The 15,609-nt window shown below is 40.3% G+C and overlaps 1 protein-coding gene across 4 annotated transcripts in view; it reads left to right on the forward strand.

The window, feature by feature from the left end:
* Positions 1-15,609, forward strand: part of MID1 (midline 1) — a 277,769-nt gene that overhangs the window by 176,928 nt on the left and 85,232 nt on the right. For all 4 annotated transcript variants that reach the window (XM_019955845.2, XM_070784329.1, XM_019955846.2 and 1 more), the window contains exon 3: positions 11,735-11,830. In XM_019955845.2, coding sequence (XP_019811404.1) covers positions 11,735-11,830 — 96 coding nt within the window. The remainder of the gene's footprint in view (positions 1-11,734; positions 11,831-15,609) is intronic.

Below are 15,609 nucleotides of genomic sequence, written 5' to 3' on the forward strand. Positions count from 1 at the left end.
GGTCTGAAACCCAAGGGAGGTTCTGTCTTTGAAGGTTACTTGGGGCTAAGAAACGATCGCATGCTTTCATAGTCTTTCTTGCATCTCTGCTGTTGCTGCTGTTGCTAAGTCGCTTCAGTCGTGTCCAACTCTTTGCGACCCCATGGACTGCAGCCTATCAGGCTCCTCCATCCATGGGATTTTCCAGGCAAGAGTATTGGAGTGGGGTGCCATTGCCTTCTCCATCTTGCTTCTCTAGGCTGTCTCAAATGGAGAATTCTCTTATGTAACATTGATTCTATAAATTCTTAACAGACCAGACCAACTTTGGGTTGAATGTAATTTTAGTCTTATTTTTTTTAATCAAAGAGTGTCACTTCCCTTACTTTTAATACTTTTTGCACTATGTAGATGGGATATGAATTTTGTGAACAACATGAACCCTTCTTGGGAATGCCACAAAATCAAGAGCAAACCTGAATCATGTATTGAATGTTAATTTGTTTTTAGCAGATAATCCAGAAAAGGTATATGCCTCTAAAACCTAAAAATTTGAGGAGATAGAAGTTGCTATGGAAACAATGCAAATCATAGTTACTTGTGCAAAATTATTAGATCAAAGACTCAATTGTTTTAACTTGAAATACATTCGATATATTTGCTTCAGGCAACATGAAATATCTTTGGAGTGTAAGGCACTGGCTTAGAAAAAGATTTGGTCTTCCCACAGTATGTTAAAAATAAAAATGTAAAAAAAAGTATTTCCGTTCATCGAAGGCTAGGCATCCACCATGGGACATTCAGATCTGGTAAAAAATGTTTGATGGTATCAGTTAAAACCCTATTTAAGTAGAAAGGCCAGAACATGTTAATGAGTATCTGGCAATGTCATCATCTACTTAAGATGGAAGAAAGGGGATAAGATCAAAACTATTCAATCTCTGAGTGATGAAGGAAGTAAACCTTGAAGGGACATATACAATGTTTGACATCCATCAATATCAGTTTTATAGACATTAATTATCCAGTGCTCTAAGCTCTCCTTTGAGGTGTATTTTATGATTAAGAGAAAAGATACTGAGAAAAAGAAAACTGATGGAAACAACAAACAGTCAGTGAGTACTTCCACACTGGAGGTGTACTCACAACCCAGTACTTTACTCTTGTTTGCAAAAACCCAATGCTTTACACTTCTTTGGAGAATGGAAAGTGAAAGTCACTCAGTCCCGTCCAACTCTTTGCGATCCCATGGACTATACAGTCCATGAAATTCTCTAGGCCAGAAAACTGAAGTGGCTAGCCATTCTCTTCTCCAGGCGATCTTTCCAACCCAGGGTTTGAACCCAGGTCTCCCGCAATGCAGGCAGATTCTTTACCAGCTGAGCCACAAGGGAAGCCCAAGAATACTGGAGTGGGTAGCCTATCCCTTCTCCAGTGGATATTCCCAACCCAGGAATTGAACTGGGGTCTCCTGCATTGCAGGTGGATTCTTTACCAGCTGAGCTACCAGGGAAGCCCAGTGGAAAGAACTGCAGAGTGGAAAGAACTACGTAATCCTTGTGCTGTGCCTTTTTTAAAATATTGAAGTATAGTCAGTTTATAATGTTGTGTTAGTTTCATTGTTACTATATAAATATTCTTTTTCATATTCTTTTCCATTATGGATTATTGAGTTCAGTTCAGTCACTCGGTTGTGTCCGACTCTTTGTGACCCCGTGGACTGCAGCATGCCAGACTTCCCTGTCCATCACCCACTCCCGGAGCTTGATCAGACTCTTGAGTTATTACATGATACTGATTATAGTTCCCTGTGTTATACAGTAGGTCTTCATTGTTTATCTATTTTATAGACAGTAGTTTGCATCTGCCAATCCCAAACTCCTAATTTATCCCTCCCCTCCCCCACACTTTCCCCTTTGGTAGCCATAAGTTTGTTTACCATGTCTGTGAGCCTGTTTTGTAACTAACTTAATTTGTATCGTATTTTAGATTCTACCTATAAGTGATATCATATAATATTTGTCTTTCTCTGTCTGACTTAGTATTATAATCTCTAGGTCCATCCATGTTGCTGCAAATGGCATTTCATTCTTTTTTGTGGCTGAGTAGTATTCCGTGTGTGTGTGTGTGTGTGTGTACACCACATCTTCTTTATCCCATGGCTCTATGGACGGACATTTAGGTTGCTTTCATGTGTTGACTCTTGCAAATAGTCTTGCAATGAACATTGAGGTGCATGGATCTTTTCAAATTAGAGTTTTCTCCCAATATATGGCCAGTGCCTTCTTTACTCACTCTTTACCATGTTCTTCCTATAGCAGCCTTGATCGAACTTAAGATCCTTTCTTACTTTTTCTGGGTCTGAATCTTCTACTTTTCTGAACAGAAGTTGCAGAGGAATTTATCCAGACATTATATTTTACTGGTGATTTAAAGCTATTTTTTTTCCTTTTGTGAATTAAAATTTATTTTAGTAGCCAACAAAAAGCTCTCCTTTAGAATTTTGAGTACCTGAATGATTGAAGGTTTAGCTATACTCTTATACTCTCATGTTAAGCAGATTGAGTTACATTTAAATTTTTAAATGATTTGAGCCAATAGAGAAAATACTCTGTATTAATTAATAAAAAAAGCTGTGAATTAATTTTTTAACTTTTTTTCAAGGAGACAGCAATTTTCTGTAAAGGACCAGTACTCAACTTTTGTCATTGTAGCATAAAAGCAGAGACAAACCATCAATGAATGGGATGATCTGTGTTCCTAGATAATTTTATGGATATAGAAATTTGAATGTCATATATTCCTCATGTGTCACAAAATTTTATCCTTTTCCTGGTTAAAAAAATCATGTAAAAACCATTCTTACCTAGCAAGCCATACAAAAACAAACAGCAGGCAGGATTTGCCCTTGGGCTGTAGCTTCCCAACCCCTGGTTTAGGAGATTAAATATGTCCCCAACTTGAAAGCTTTCACTCAAGCAAAAATTAGTCTGTTTTCAAGTATTCTCATAATCTTTTCACCATCTAATTCTTGAGTAACAAACTGGTCACCTCTCTGGAGTTAACCACATGTATCTGCTATGGTAGCCCAGAGTGCTGAGTTGAGGAGGATTTGAGAACCTGACTGGAAGCAATGAGCAGAGAAGGCAGCAGGATGACCGCCATATTGGACCTTCATGGCTCTGACCCCTACACTGTCATCTCACAAGATTCTTCCTGTATTCTCCATTGACAGAAGTCCTAGTTATGTTCTCTAAAACATTTCTCTTAGGCAATCACTTTTTCTTTTAATAATTGAGATTTTCCTTTCTTATTGAATGAAAGAGTCTTGATATTCTATAGTGTTTTACAGTTTTCAAAACTTTCACACACACAATTTCATAGAGCCCCTTAGTAACCCTTTCACCCCTCACCCCTATGTTGCCCCTCCCCTTTCCCCTCTCCCTCCGGTAACCACTAGTTTGTAGGACATCATTATTTTTAAGTTAGAGACCTTCAAAGTTTCCTAGTCATTCAGCTTCTTTCGCTCAATATTGATTCTCAAAATTGATGAATGTGTTACTGGTCCATTGCTCATCTTTCTTACAGACAGAAATAGGGCCTGTGGATGAAGAATGAACAGGAAAGGCTACTCACATCTCTAATACCTGCAAATAAATAGTTGCCATTGGATCTGCTAACATTACAGCTAAATGAGTGTAATTATACTGAGATTTATTTATATCCATTAACATTTGAAAGCTCTTCTAGGCTGTAAACGGTATTTAAAAATTATTCTCTGTATATTATTGACTACTAGATTACAATAATAAACACTGAACTGACTGTGGAATTTATAAATATATGGTATAGATTCTGTGGTGTTAATATAGAAATATCAAATAAAACCTGACAAGGTAAATATAGTATCACATATCAAAATGGCTTAAATTGTCGTCCATGGAACACTAAACTTAAATTTGTATGCAGATTGGGTTTTATTATGTTTTTGAAGTTCCCTGGGCGACCTGTCTTGCCAGGGCATTTGGAAGTGTTAACTATCATAACCAATGAAAAAAGGCATTAAAAACTCAAACCAGCATAAATCACCCGGATTTGCGGTCTGTCATGAGCTCAACCTGAAGATAGCCTCAAATTCCTGCAACGTAATTAAAACATCTTAAGAGTTTAGTTACATGTTAAGAATTTACGTTTTTGTGCAGGTGGCATGTGTTAATACGGGTGTGTTTTTATATTAAGGGTTATGATTAAAGTTTGTTAGAAGAAAATATACGGATGGTGGCACTCGACGTGTTCATATCCTGATGGTGCTGGAGGGCTGGTGTTGGGTGTCAAGGCTATGAACAGAGTTCCTGAGTGTCGCTCTGAAAATTATAGAATGGAACAAGCCAGATTTGTGTTTGCCTTGAAAGGTATCCAGACTTAACACTACTTTAAAGACATTCTGAAGCATTGACTTCGGAATAAGAGCAAACATTCTTTAAGGCCTGGACAAATCCAAAAGGAGTTACTGAAATCTCCTGTTTCAGCCATACATTTTCATAGTACTGCTCAATGACAAGTCCCTCATTCCTTGCAATCTGACTCTTAGGTACAGGTCTCCAAAGGCTAAAATGAGGGGTATTTTTGTCTGCTTACTTTGTTATATGATTGGGTCTCAGTATGTGTAGAAGCACAAAGCTCATCTGTTAAGGTGGATTTACTATCCTCAGCCAGTGTCCGTATCCATGCCTAAAGGCTCGTATTGAGATGGTTGCAAAATCAGCTATCCTGCCACGAATTGTTCAGTGATCAACTCAAATAAACCTTACTGAAAACTATGTAATATGAAAGAGGTTGAGTCTGGCTCCATCTGAATATATTATAAATGTATGTGTTAAAACAAAAATTGCTGGAAAAGTTAGTCCTCCTTTCCATACAAAGTATGCAGGGGAGCATCCTTCTTGGAGCACTTGATTTGCACCCAGTCTTCTGCTCCATGTGAAGAAAACGAAATCTGACTTGTTGCATGTCTACTTTGAGACAGACCATCTTGAATGATTTATATTCCTCTTTGGTGGGGTGATGACATGGTGGGAGGGTGTGTGTTGAATTACAACAAAGAGTCACACACTTAGAAAAGCCTCATCTTTCTCAGCAAAGACTCTTCCTTTCCCTTCACAGAGGAAGAGGAGGACTATGAAAAATACCTGGGAAAGAGGCGATGAGTTAAGGCTAGGCACAACCTGACTTTGGTTTTAGACAAAGTGTGAAATGATGTATCAGTGATAATTCCTAGACTGTCTACTCATGTAAAACTGTGCTTATTCAACAATGTAGTATTTGCTTTCCCAGAAATCTGTGATCTAATGGAGTTGTAAAGCATCCATTCAGAATGCTTCTAAAGTTTTATTGGCACACAGTCCCACATGTTTACATGTGGCCACTTTCTTACTAAAACACCAGCAGAATTGAGTAGCTGCAACAGAGACCATATGGCTAACAAAGCCTAAACTATTTACTCCCTGGCCCTTTGCAGGAAAACTTGGTTGACCCTTGTTCTAGACTCTGATGCTGTGCTGTCCAGTAATGGAGCCACGGACTGATGTAGCAGCTGAGTGTTTGCAGTGTGGCTTTGTGAATTGAGATATGTTATACGTGCAACCCACTCCAGTGTTCTTGCCTGGAGAATCCCAGGGACGGGGGAGCCTGGTGGGCTGCCGTCTATGGGGTCGCACAGAGTCGGACACGACTGAAGCAACTTAGCAGCAGCAGCAGCAGCATATGTGCAAAACATGCCAAAGACTTAGTAAAAATAAAGGAAAAGAATATAAAAGATCTCATCAGTTTTAAAATATTGATTACGTGTTGAAATGATAATATTTTGAAAATTGAGTTCAGCCAAATATATTAAAATAAGTGTTATCTGTTTCTTTTACACTTTCTTAAAAAATAACAACTATTAGAACATTTTCAATGTGACTCCCATTTGTCACTCAAATCATATTTCTAGTGACAGTGCTGGTTTAGAGCCTGGGATTTGAAGGCTATTGTGGTCTCTTGAAAAGGTTGGAAAGAGGGAAGATGCGAGGAACAGAAAACAAACTTTTGTAGTTGTAAATGTCTTTCCAAAACAATAGTCTTCTGTTAGTTTGGTTTATTTCTTGGTTATGCTGGGTCTCAGTTGATGCACGCGGCATCTTTTAGTTGTGGCGTGCAAAGTCTTAGCTAAGGGATCAAACCTCAATGATCAAATCTCATTGCATTGGGAGCTCAGAGTTTTAGCCACTGGACCATCAGGGAGGTCCCCAATCTTGTGTTTATTTGGCTATTCCTCATAAGAAGGAATACTGAAAACTAAAAGATTAGGATGTCTATGGAAAAAAGTTTTAGTTGAGTTCTTCCAGAAGACCCTGAATCAGAATGCAAATTGGGAGGTGATCCAGGAAGCATCTGGAAGGGAGAGGGATGGCAGGACAGAAAGAGGGCATGGTCACGAGCAGGCGGTTGCTGTGAACACTGGGCTCCTCCCAGTGGGGCACTGTGAGATTTTCTGAAACCCAGCTCAGAGTGGTCCCACCTGGAGGTGAGGAAGTTGGGCTCTTTACCAGCTACCAGTACTTGCTGGTTGAGGACTGCTCCTTGGGGCATCAGTCTGCCTTCTCCCCAGCACCCCAGCCTGCCCTGCCTGCCTCGAGCCAAAAGGAACAGGTACTTTGAGCAAAAAGCCATCAGCAGGCATGAGAAGGGTGAGTGCCTGAGACATGAGGTTGGGCTCCTGTAATATCTGGTGCTGACCCCAAACAGTGTTTCATCCTGTAATTCATGATTTCAACAAACCTTTTTATTATGGTTCCTGGTGTGTGTGCTCAATGTCTCCTCTGAACTTAACAATAGCATGTTGTTGTTCAGTCACTAAGTCATGTCCGACTCTTTGTGACCCCCATGGACTGCAGTACACCAGGCTCCTCTGTCTGTGGGATTTCCCAGGCAAGAATACTGGAGTAGGTTGTCATTTCCTCCTGCAGGGGATCTCTCTGACCCAAGGATCAAATCTGTGTCTCCTGCATTGGCAGGTGGATTCTTACCTCTGAGCCACCTGGGAAGCCCCAATAGAACAAATGGGTATATTTATTGTTTCTACACATTATGGATGAGAAAACTAAGCCCTAGCGTCATGTGTCCAGGAGAACTGAGCTGAGGTCGTAACCCCAGGTTCCTTGCTCTACCTGTGTGGTCACTCATGCCTGACTTGGACTTCTCCATGGTTCAGCTCCCTAAGGAAATGGAAATATATTGACATTTTTGAGGTGAGAACAGGAAACTAAAACTTTTGAGAGGGCTATTCTGTAGAATTCCTTAGATATCCATAGGGAAGTAGATACTTATATCCACTTCAGTCACAAGACTCTGATGCCAAAAAGCATTATCTCTCTTTTGCACAAAGCACAGTCAAAATCAAGAGGTTATAGGTCCTGCTGACTGCCACACAGGATGTTAGTGGTACAGTTAAATTTGAGAAAACTCCATATCAGTCCCTGTAATGGAAGTTATGGATACATGGTTCACTGAGGACTGGATTCGGTTCCCTTCCCATTCCCTGAACTCTCTTGAAAAGTGTTGTCAGTCCCTGTGGTACCTCTTGGAATCAAGTCTCTCTCTCAGCTTCATTTCCCTTTATTATATTTCTAAGTGACTTAGTAATTCTTTGCGGGCTTCAATAACACTTGTACTATTTAAATTTGAATAACCCCAAAGGATCTAGCTAGGTCAATGGGTTTAAACCACAGGCTTTAGTCTGCATATTAGTTGATTAAAAACAGATTTTATACATCATGGATCCTTAATAAAGGGAGGGGAAAGCAAGCAGATGTTTGTAAAGTCTAAATGTGTTAGATTGCATTTACTTGGAGCTCTTGCTGACTAGCTTTCAAAGTCTTACCTATGACAATTGAACTTTAAACAGTTTCATGATGCATTTCCTGAGAAATTTCCTGCTCTGAAGGGTCAGCCAAAAAGAAAAGCAAAAGGATTCCCTAAGATGAACATACAAAAATAAGTTGACAGATGTACCATAAAGTCATCATATCCACGTGAAAGACACCGAATGATTGAAGGCCTCGAAATGATTCTGTAGTCTCAGACCATAAAGTAGTTGCAGTTTGCTTTAATTCAAACAGTAGAAAAACAGTTGGCTTTTGTGGTGGTGGCGGCAAAGAGCTTTGAAAGCAAGTTTTTCTTTGATACAAACATAAGATCATTAAGTTGCACGTAAATCACTCTGTCTGGTGCATTCTCTGACTTCTTGTGGTATCCCATCCTTCAGGGGAGAAACAGTTCTTCTTGTCTTAAAATATGTATACTCGAGACGCTTTGAGTGTCTCAAAGCCGACATGGAAGATTTCCTGTTGGTCTTCCCATCCAGATGAAATAATGCCCAAAACCTCTCCCTGAACTCTGAACACATGAGAATTACAGACAAAATATTTTTAATGCATTTTAAAGAATAATAACCAAGCTTAAACATAAGTGGGAAGACTCCAAGGACCAGAAATGAAAGGACGTGCAGAAATGAGAGGAGGGGGTGAGGGGCCAGCGGGGACCTGAGGGTAAACCTGGTGGAGTGTGCCCCACACGTGGCAGAAGGCTTAGACGCCCCATGCACCTGGAGTGCAGGGCTCCCCGTGTACACACCAGGCTCGAACGGCACTCCCACCTTCTCTAGAATTGGAGCCAGACAGGATTCTCATGGAAGGAAGCAGAGGCACTGAGGCAAACCAGGACTTGCGCCTCTGTGGCACATGGATGTCTTGTGGGAATGCCTTCTCTGGGAAAGCAGCCTCAAGCCCTAATGACTGAGTAGGCACCCCAGCTGCCTGGGCAGGGGACGAAGTTCACGTCAGATGAGCTGTCAGACAGAAATGACAAGACCTAAGATGAAACCGATTTCTCTTGAAATGTTATGCAAATACAGGAAAATAGGAAATAGCCTTTTCTCAGAAGAGCTTACGTATAAGTATATTCACTTCTCTGGAAGTTGTAGAGGAGACGGTTGCATCCAGGAACAGGAACAGAAGGTAATTCAACAAGAAAAGGGAGATGTTATAAAGAACCTACTGGAAATGAAAAATGTGGCCAGTGAAATAGAAAAAAAGTTAGACAATAGGATAAACACCGGATGCACAAGCATAACTTGTTTAAGAATGACCAAAGAGATTTCTGCTTTGAGATTATACATTTTAAGCATTCAATAAAAGTGATTCTTTTCCTGACTATACCTTTCTAAATCTCAAATGTAGGAAAGTAGAAAGAGTAAACATCCTCAGAAATAAATTTCCCAGTATAATGAACTGTTATCACCTTTATGAAATTGATTTTCAAAATCTCCCTCATAGTCTTTCCAGATCCTTTTACTCGGACGGCATTACAAAACTTAGATCTACCATCAGATTGCCTTTCTGTACCTTCACCATGTCTATGGAATTGGTTATATGTTAAAAACACACTTGCCCTAATCCTTTGCCCTCTCATGCCTCCCTGAGCTTGTTGTATGAGATTGTGCTGTTCCCCACCCATGGAAACTTCTGTGTGCTCACCTCCACCTGCATTCTCTCTTCCCAAGAAACTCCCACTCATGTTCACCACCCTCCTAGCCTCCAAGAAAGAAGCGTCATCTTGGAAACCTTCTGAGGCAGCCCGACTCTCCCCCTTCTCTTGTTTACAGCATCTCTGTCCCAGTGCTATACTTGTTTCTTTGCACATAGGGAGTAGATCTTTTAAGTTTTCTCTCTCATGATCTGGCATGTGGTAGAAGCTTCATTAATACGCATGTCGATGGGCAAAATGGTACAAATAAAGAGCATAAAGAATAAGAAGCCACGGAGAACTCTTAAGAAATCTTACCCAGGACAGAGGGTTACTGTGGTTGAAAATAAAGTTAATAGTCATTGTGGGGAATTTTAAATTTGATGTTCTACAGACTTGTGGTTGCCAAGGTTGGGGTCGGGGTGGGGGGTGGATTGGGGGTTTCAAATTCAGTTTATTTCAGTCCCCCAGTCGTGTCCGACTCTTTGCATCCCCATGGACTGCAGCACGCCAGGCTTCCCTGTCCATCACCAACTCCTAGAGCTTGCTCAAACTCATGTCCATCGAGTTGGTGATGCTATCCAACCATCTCATCCTCTGTCGTCCCCTTCTCTTCCTGCCTTCAATATTTCCCAGCATCAGGGTCTTTTTCAATGAATCAATTCTTTGCCTCAGGTGGCCAAAGTATTGGAGCTTCTTTTCAGTATCAGTCCTTCCAATGAATATTCAGGACTGATTTCCTTTAAGATTGACTGGTTTGATCTCCTTGCTGTCCAAGGGACTCTCAAGAGTCTTCTCCAACACCACAGTTTGAAAGCATCAGTTCTTTGGCACTCAGCTTTCTTTATAGTCCTACTCTCACTTCCATACACAACTACTGGAAAACCCATAGCTTTGAGTAGACGGACCTTTGTTGGCAAAGTAATGTCTCTGCTTTTTAACATGCTGTCTAGGTTTATTATAGCTTTTCTTCCAAGGAGCAAGTGTCTTTTAATTTCATGACTGCAGTCACCATCTGCAGATACTTTGGAGCCCAAGAAAATAAAGTCTGTCACTGTTTCTATTGTTTCCCCATCTATTTGCCATGAAGTTTGGGATTAGCAAATGCAAACTATTATATATAGGATGGATAAACAACATGGTCCTACTGTATAGCACAGGGAACTATATGTAATATCCTGTGATAAACCATAATGGAAAAGAATATGAAAAAGAATGTGTGTGTGTGTATCAAACTGAATCTGCTAAATTAACACATTATAAATCAATTATACTTCAATAAAATAAATTGTAAAAAATATGGATGTTCTAAAGGAATAGGGCATAATTCTAGATTCTTAAGGAGGATATGTGCTAGGTCACTTCAGTTGTGTCTGACTCTTTGCAACCCTATGGACTGTAGCTCTCCAGACATCTCTGTCCATGGAATTCTCCAGGCTTGAATATTGGAGTAGCTTCCCATGCCCTCCTCCAGGGGATCTTCCTGACCTAGAGATCAAACCCACATCTCTTAAGTCTCCTGCATTGTCAGGCAGGATCTTTACCACCAGTGCCACCTCGGAAGTCCATAAGGCGGATAGTGATATGAAAAATGTAACATTCATGGAAGTTTGATTTGGCATTGATAGGCTGACAAGCATAGAATAGAAGCATGTACAGTGAAACATACCGTAAGTGAATAAACATGTATCATGAGCACTTCTTCTAAATGCCTATAAATGACCATAATGTCAGCAATAGCTGGATAGTTCAGACCTTTCTCCAGGGAATTGACATCAGCCTGCCCATAAGATGGTAAATTCTAAAAATCCAACAGTGGTTGATTTGATATGGGAGCGTATTCCTTCTGTTACTGCCATTTCTGATTCAGATAAGGAATTAGAAATCCAATTACCTCTTCTCTCCCTGGTGCACAACCAGGAAATAACCTGTGACTAATTAGTCAGTGAAATGTGCCCGAGTTCGTGCATGAAGCAGGCACAAAAAGAGTAAGAGGTGAACATTTTAAAACAATCTTTTACATGTGATTTTTCAAAATCTAGTATAAATCTACAAGAAGTTGAAATGGCATAGATTTCATTGAGATTTCTCTTAAAATGTATCCATTTTCCTGAGTATAAGTAATTTTATGTATACTAAAGTATTAAAAGCATGCAGAATAATATTTTCCTCTCTCTCTTTTTTTGAACAGCAAAACTTGGAGAGTAACCTCACCAACCTTATTAAGAGGAACACGGAACTGGAGACGCTTTTGGCTAAACTCATTCAAACATGTCAACATGTTGAGGTGAGTTTCTCTATGTGCTGTTTTTCATATGAAAACTGCTTGATCATGGTTTTTATACCCTCCTCGCCCTTTATATTTTTCTGATGCGAATCTTCTTAAGATTAGTTTTTGCAGAAGCCAGATATCTAAGATGGATGAAATTAGAAGGAACTAGAACCTTCGAGAATCTCTCCCCATCCACTGCTTTGCTCTGCCCTGACTCCTATCACAGCTCTCCCTAATCCAGCTTACTTTAGCATCCCTAAACTTGTAGATTTGAATCACCCCTCCAAAGAACACCCCCCCCCCAAAAGCACTATTGAAAAGGTGTTGTATTAGTTTCCGATGTCAGCTGTAACAAATTACTGCACACTTGGGTGGCATGAAACAGACATTGATTTTTTTGCTATTCCTAGAGGTCAGAAGTCCAACATCAAGCTGTTGGCAAGGCCTTGCTCATTCTGAAGGCTCTTGGGGAGCCTCTTTTATGCCTCTTCCCACCTCCTAGTGTTTGCAGCCCAGTCCTTGGCGTCCATTGGCTGCTAGATCCATCACTCTAATCTTGGCCTCTGTCCTTACGTGGCCTTCTCCCTGTGTGTCTCTGTGTCTGTACCCAATTCTCCTTCTTAAAAGGATGCCTGTCACTGGATTAGGCTCCACCCTACTTGAATATGCGTGTGTGCTCAGTCGCATCAGATTCTTTGCAACCCCATGGACTGTAGCCCACCAGGCTCCTCTGTCCATAGGATTTCCCAGGCAAGGATACTGGAGTGGGTTGCCATTTTCTCCTCCAGGGGATCTTCCCTATCCAGGGACCGAACCAGTGTGTCTCAAGTCTCCTGCACTGGCAGGTAGATTCTTCGGCACTGCACCACCTGGGAAGCCCGCTTCAGTATGAACTCACTTTAACTTGGTTCCATCTGCAAAGACCCCATTTCCAAATAAGGTTATATTTACAGGTACCAGGGATTAGGTCTTGGACATACTTTTTTTGGGGGGTGGTGTGGAATACAATACAGTTCAACTCACTACAGGTGTAATAAATACATCTTAGTTGACAAATATGTTTCCATGAAGTTCACCATAACTGCAGCATGTTGGGATTTAGTCAAGAGCATGCAGGCAGCACTAAAAGCAAGGGCAAGTTGCAGAACACAGGTCTTTGACTGCTTCTGGCAGGGATCTTTCCAGGGAGCATGTGGAGCCTTGTTGATTAAATAGCATTGTCAATAATAGTGAACAACCATGACCTCATTATTATAGGGTGAAGTGAATATGTATTATAGAATTAGATGGATGAACAAAAAATGATCCATGTGCTGTATTTTCTTTTTATGATGTGATAGCATTTGATGTTTAGGAAGGACCAGAAGAAAGAATTATTTCTCTCCAGTTTAAAAATAAAAAAAGGAAAAAAATTACCTGTCTTTTATGGTGAAATCTTACAAATGCTTTATGGATTGAGTGATTATTTCATTCCATTTCAGATACTTTTCAAAGCATTAGTGTCTGGTTTCTATTATGGCCTTTAGCAATTTCAGAACAACTGTCTTGCTCCTAAAGCAACATTAGTGTGGCTTGAACTTACAAAACACTGTTCATCCTAACATGTAAAATTACATTCTGTAATGTTCGGTAATTTGAACCAATAGATAGATGTGTCATTCAAGAAATTTACAAGCAGAGTCTATTTTTAATTCAAAAGATTAGGTATTTAGTTGACATACAGGCTTTTAAAATGAAACTATTACTGAATTGATTGTAGCAGACTTTCAAATACACAGATAGATGCCATGAGAAATTATTCTAGACAAAGAGTAAAGAATATATTCCATTTGCTGTTGTTATTTCTGTATCAGTCGTGTGGAATGGAATGAAATCTGTGTGGGTGAATAAATTTGGTATTTAGGAAATTTCTAGATAAAAATCAGAAAAAATTAATTATAAGTAGATAAATAATGATATCAGCATTACCTGTTTTTATGCATTTCTTTATTCATAATTATTCACATTTTCAAGGCAAATGTTTTAAAAATGGAGCATCAAAATCTCACATCAGTTCAGTGCAGTCGCTCAGTCATGTCCGACTCTTTGCAACCCCATGAACTGCAGCACACCAGGCCTCCCTGTCCATGACCAACTCCCGGAGTCTACCCAAACCCAGGTCTATCGAGTCAGTGATGCCATCCAACCATTTCATCCTCTGTCGTCCCCTTCTGCTCCTGCCCTCAATCCTTCCCAGCATCAGGGTCTTTTCAAATGAGTCAGCTCTTCACATCAGGTGGCCAAAGTACTGGAGTTTCAGCTTCAACATCAGTCCTTCCAACGAACACCCAGGACTGATCTCCTTTAGGATGGACTGGTTGGATCTCCTTGCAGTCCAAGGGACTCTCCAGAGTCTTCTCCAACACCACAGTTCAAAAGCATCAATTCTCCTACGCTCAGCTTTCTTTATAGTACAACTCTCACATACATACATGACTACTGGAAAAACCAAAGCCTTGACTAGACGGACCTTTGTTGACAATGTAATGTCTCTGCTTTTTAATATGCTGTCTAGGTTGGTCATAACTTTCCTTCCAAGGAGTAAGCATCTTTTAATTTCATGGCTGCAATCACTATCTGTGGTGATTCTGGAGCCCCCAAAAATAAAGTCTGACACTGTTCCCACTGTTTCCCCATCTATTTTCTATGAAGTGATGGAACCGGATGCCATGATCTTAGTTTTCTGAATGTTGAGCTGTAAGCCAACTTTTTCACTCTCCTCTTTCACTTTCATCAAGAGGCTCTTTAGTTCTTCTTCACTGCCATAAGAGTGGTGTCATCTGCATATCTGAGGTTATTGATATTTCTCCCGGCAATCTTGATTCCAGCTTGTGCTTCCTCCAGCCCAGCATTTCTCATGATGTACTCCGCATAGAAGTTAAATAAGCAGGGTGACAATATACAACCTTGACGTACTCCTTTTCCTATTTGGAACCAGTCTGTTGTTCCATGTCCAGTTCTAACTGTTGCTTCCTTGACCTGCATACAGGTTTCTCAAGAGGCAGATCAGGTGTCTGGTATTCCCATCTCTTTCAGAATTGTCCACAGTTTATTGTGATCCACACAGTCAAAGGCTTTGGCATAGTCAATAAAGCAGAAATAGATGTTTTTCTGTAACTCTCTTGCATTTTCAATGATCCAACGGATGTTGGCAATTTGATCTCTGGTTCTTCTGCCTTTTCTAAAACCAGCTTGAACAACTGGAAGTTTACGGTTCACGTATTGCTGAAGCCTGGCTTGGAGAATTTTGAGCATTACTTTACTAGCGTGTGAGATGAGTGCAGTTGTGCGGTAGTTTGAGCATTCTTTAATCAAATGAATCTGCCTTGAAATGTATTTAATCTTTGATAAAGGAACAAGTGAAATGATAAAGCTGGCTTTATCAGAAACTGATTTGTACAAATTTGGAGGTTGGGGGTAGTCAGGGAAAAGAATGCTAGAATAAGACAGCTAAATTCAATGCAGAACTGGTTAGTGACCTAAAGTGAAAATGAAGTCGCTCAGTCATGTCCGGACTCTTTGTGACCCCATGGACTGCAGCCCGCCAGGGTCCTTGGTCATGGGGCTTCTCCACGCAAGAATACTGCAGTGGGTTGTCATTTCCTCCCCCAGGGGATCTTCTTGTGACCTAAGGGGCAATAAAATCATTATATTTGAGCTAAATACCTTGCATCCCATCAGTTTTCTTTAAGTTAACATTTAACTTAGCAGAGATGAAGCCCTCCTCAATAGTCAATAGAAAATCAAGCTCTTTT

Source organism: Bos indicus, chromosome X, assembly GCF_029378745.1.
Source record: "Bos indicus isolate NIAB-ARS_2022 breed Sahiwal x Tharparkar chromosome X, NIAB-ARS_B.indTharparkar_mat_pri_1.0, whole genome shotgun sequence".
Taxonomy (NCBI): domain Eukaryota; kingdom Metazoa; phylum Chordata; class Mammalia; order Artiodactyla; family Bovidae; genus Bos; species Bos indicus.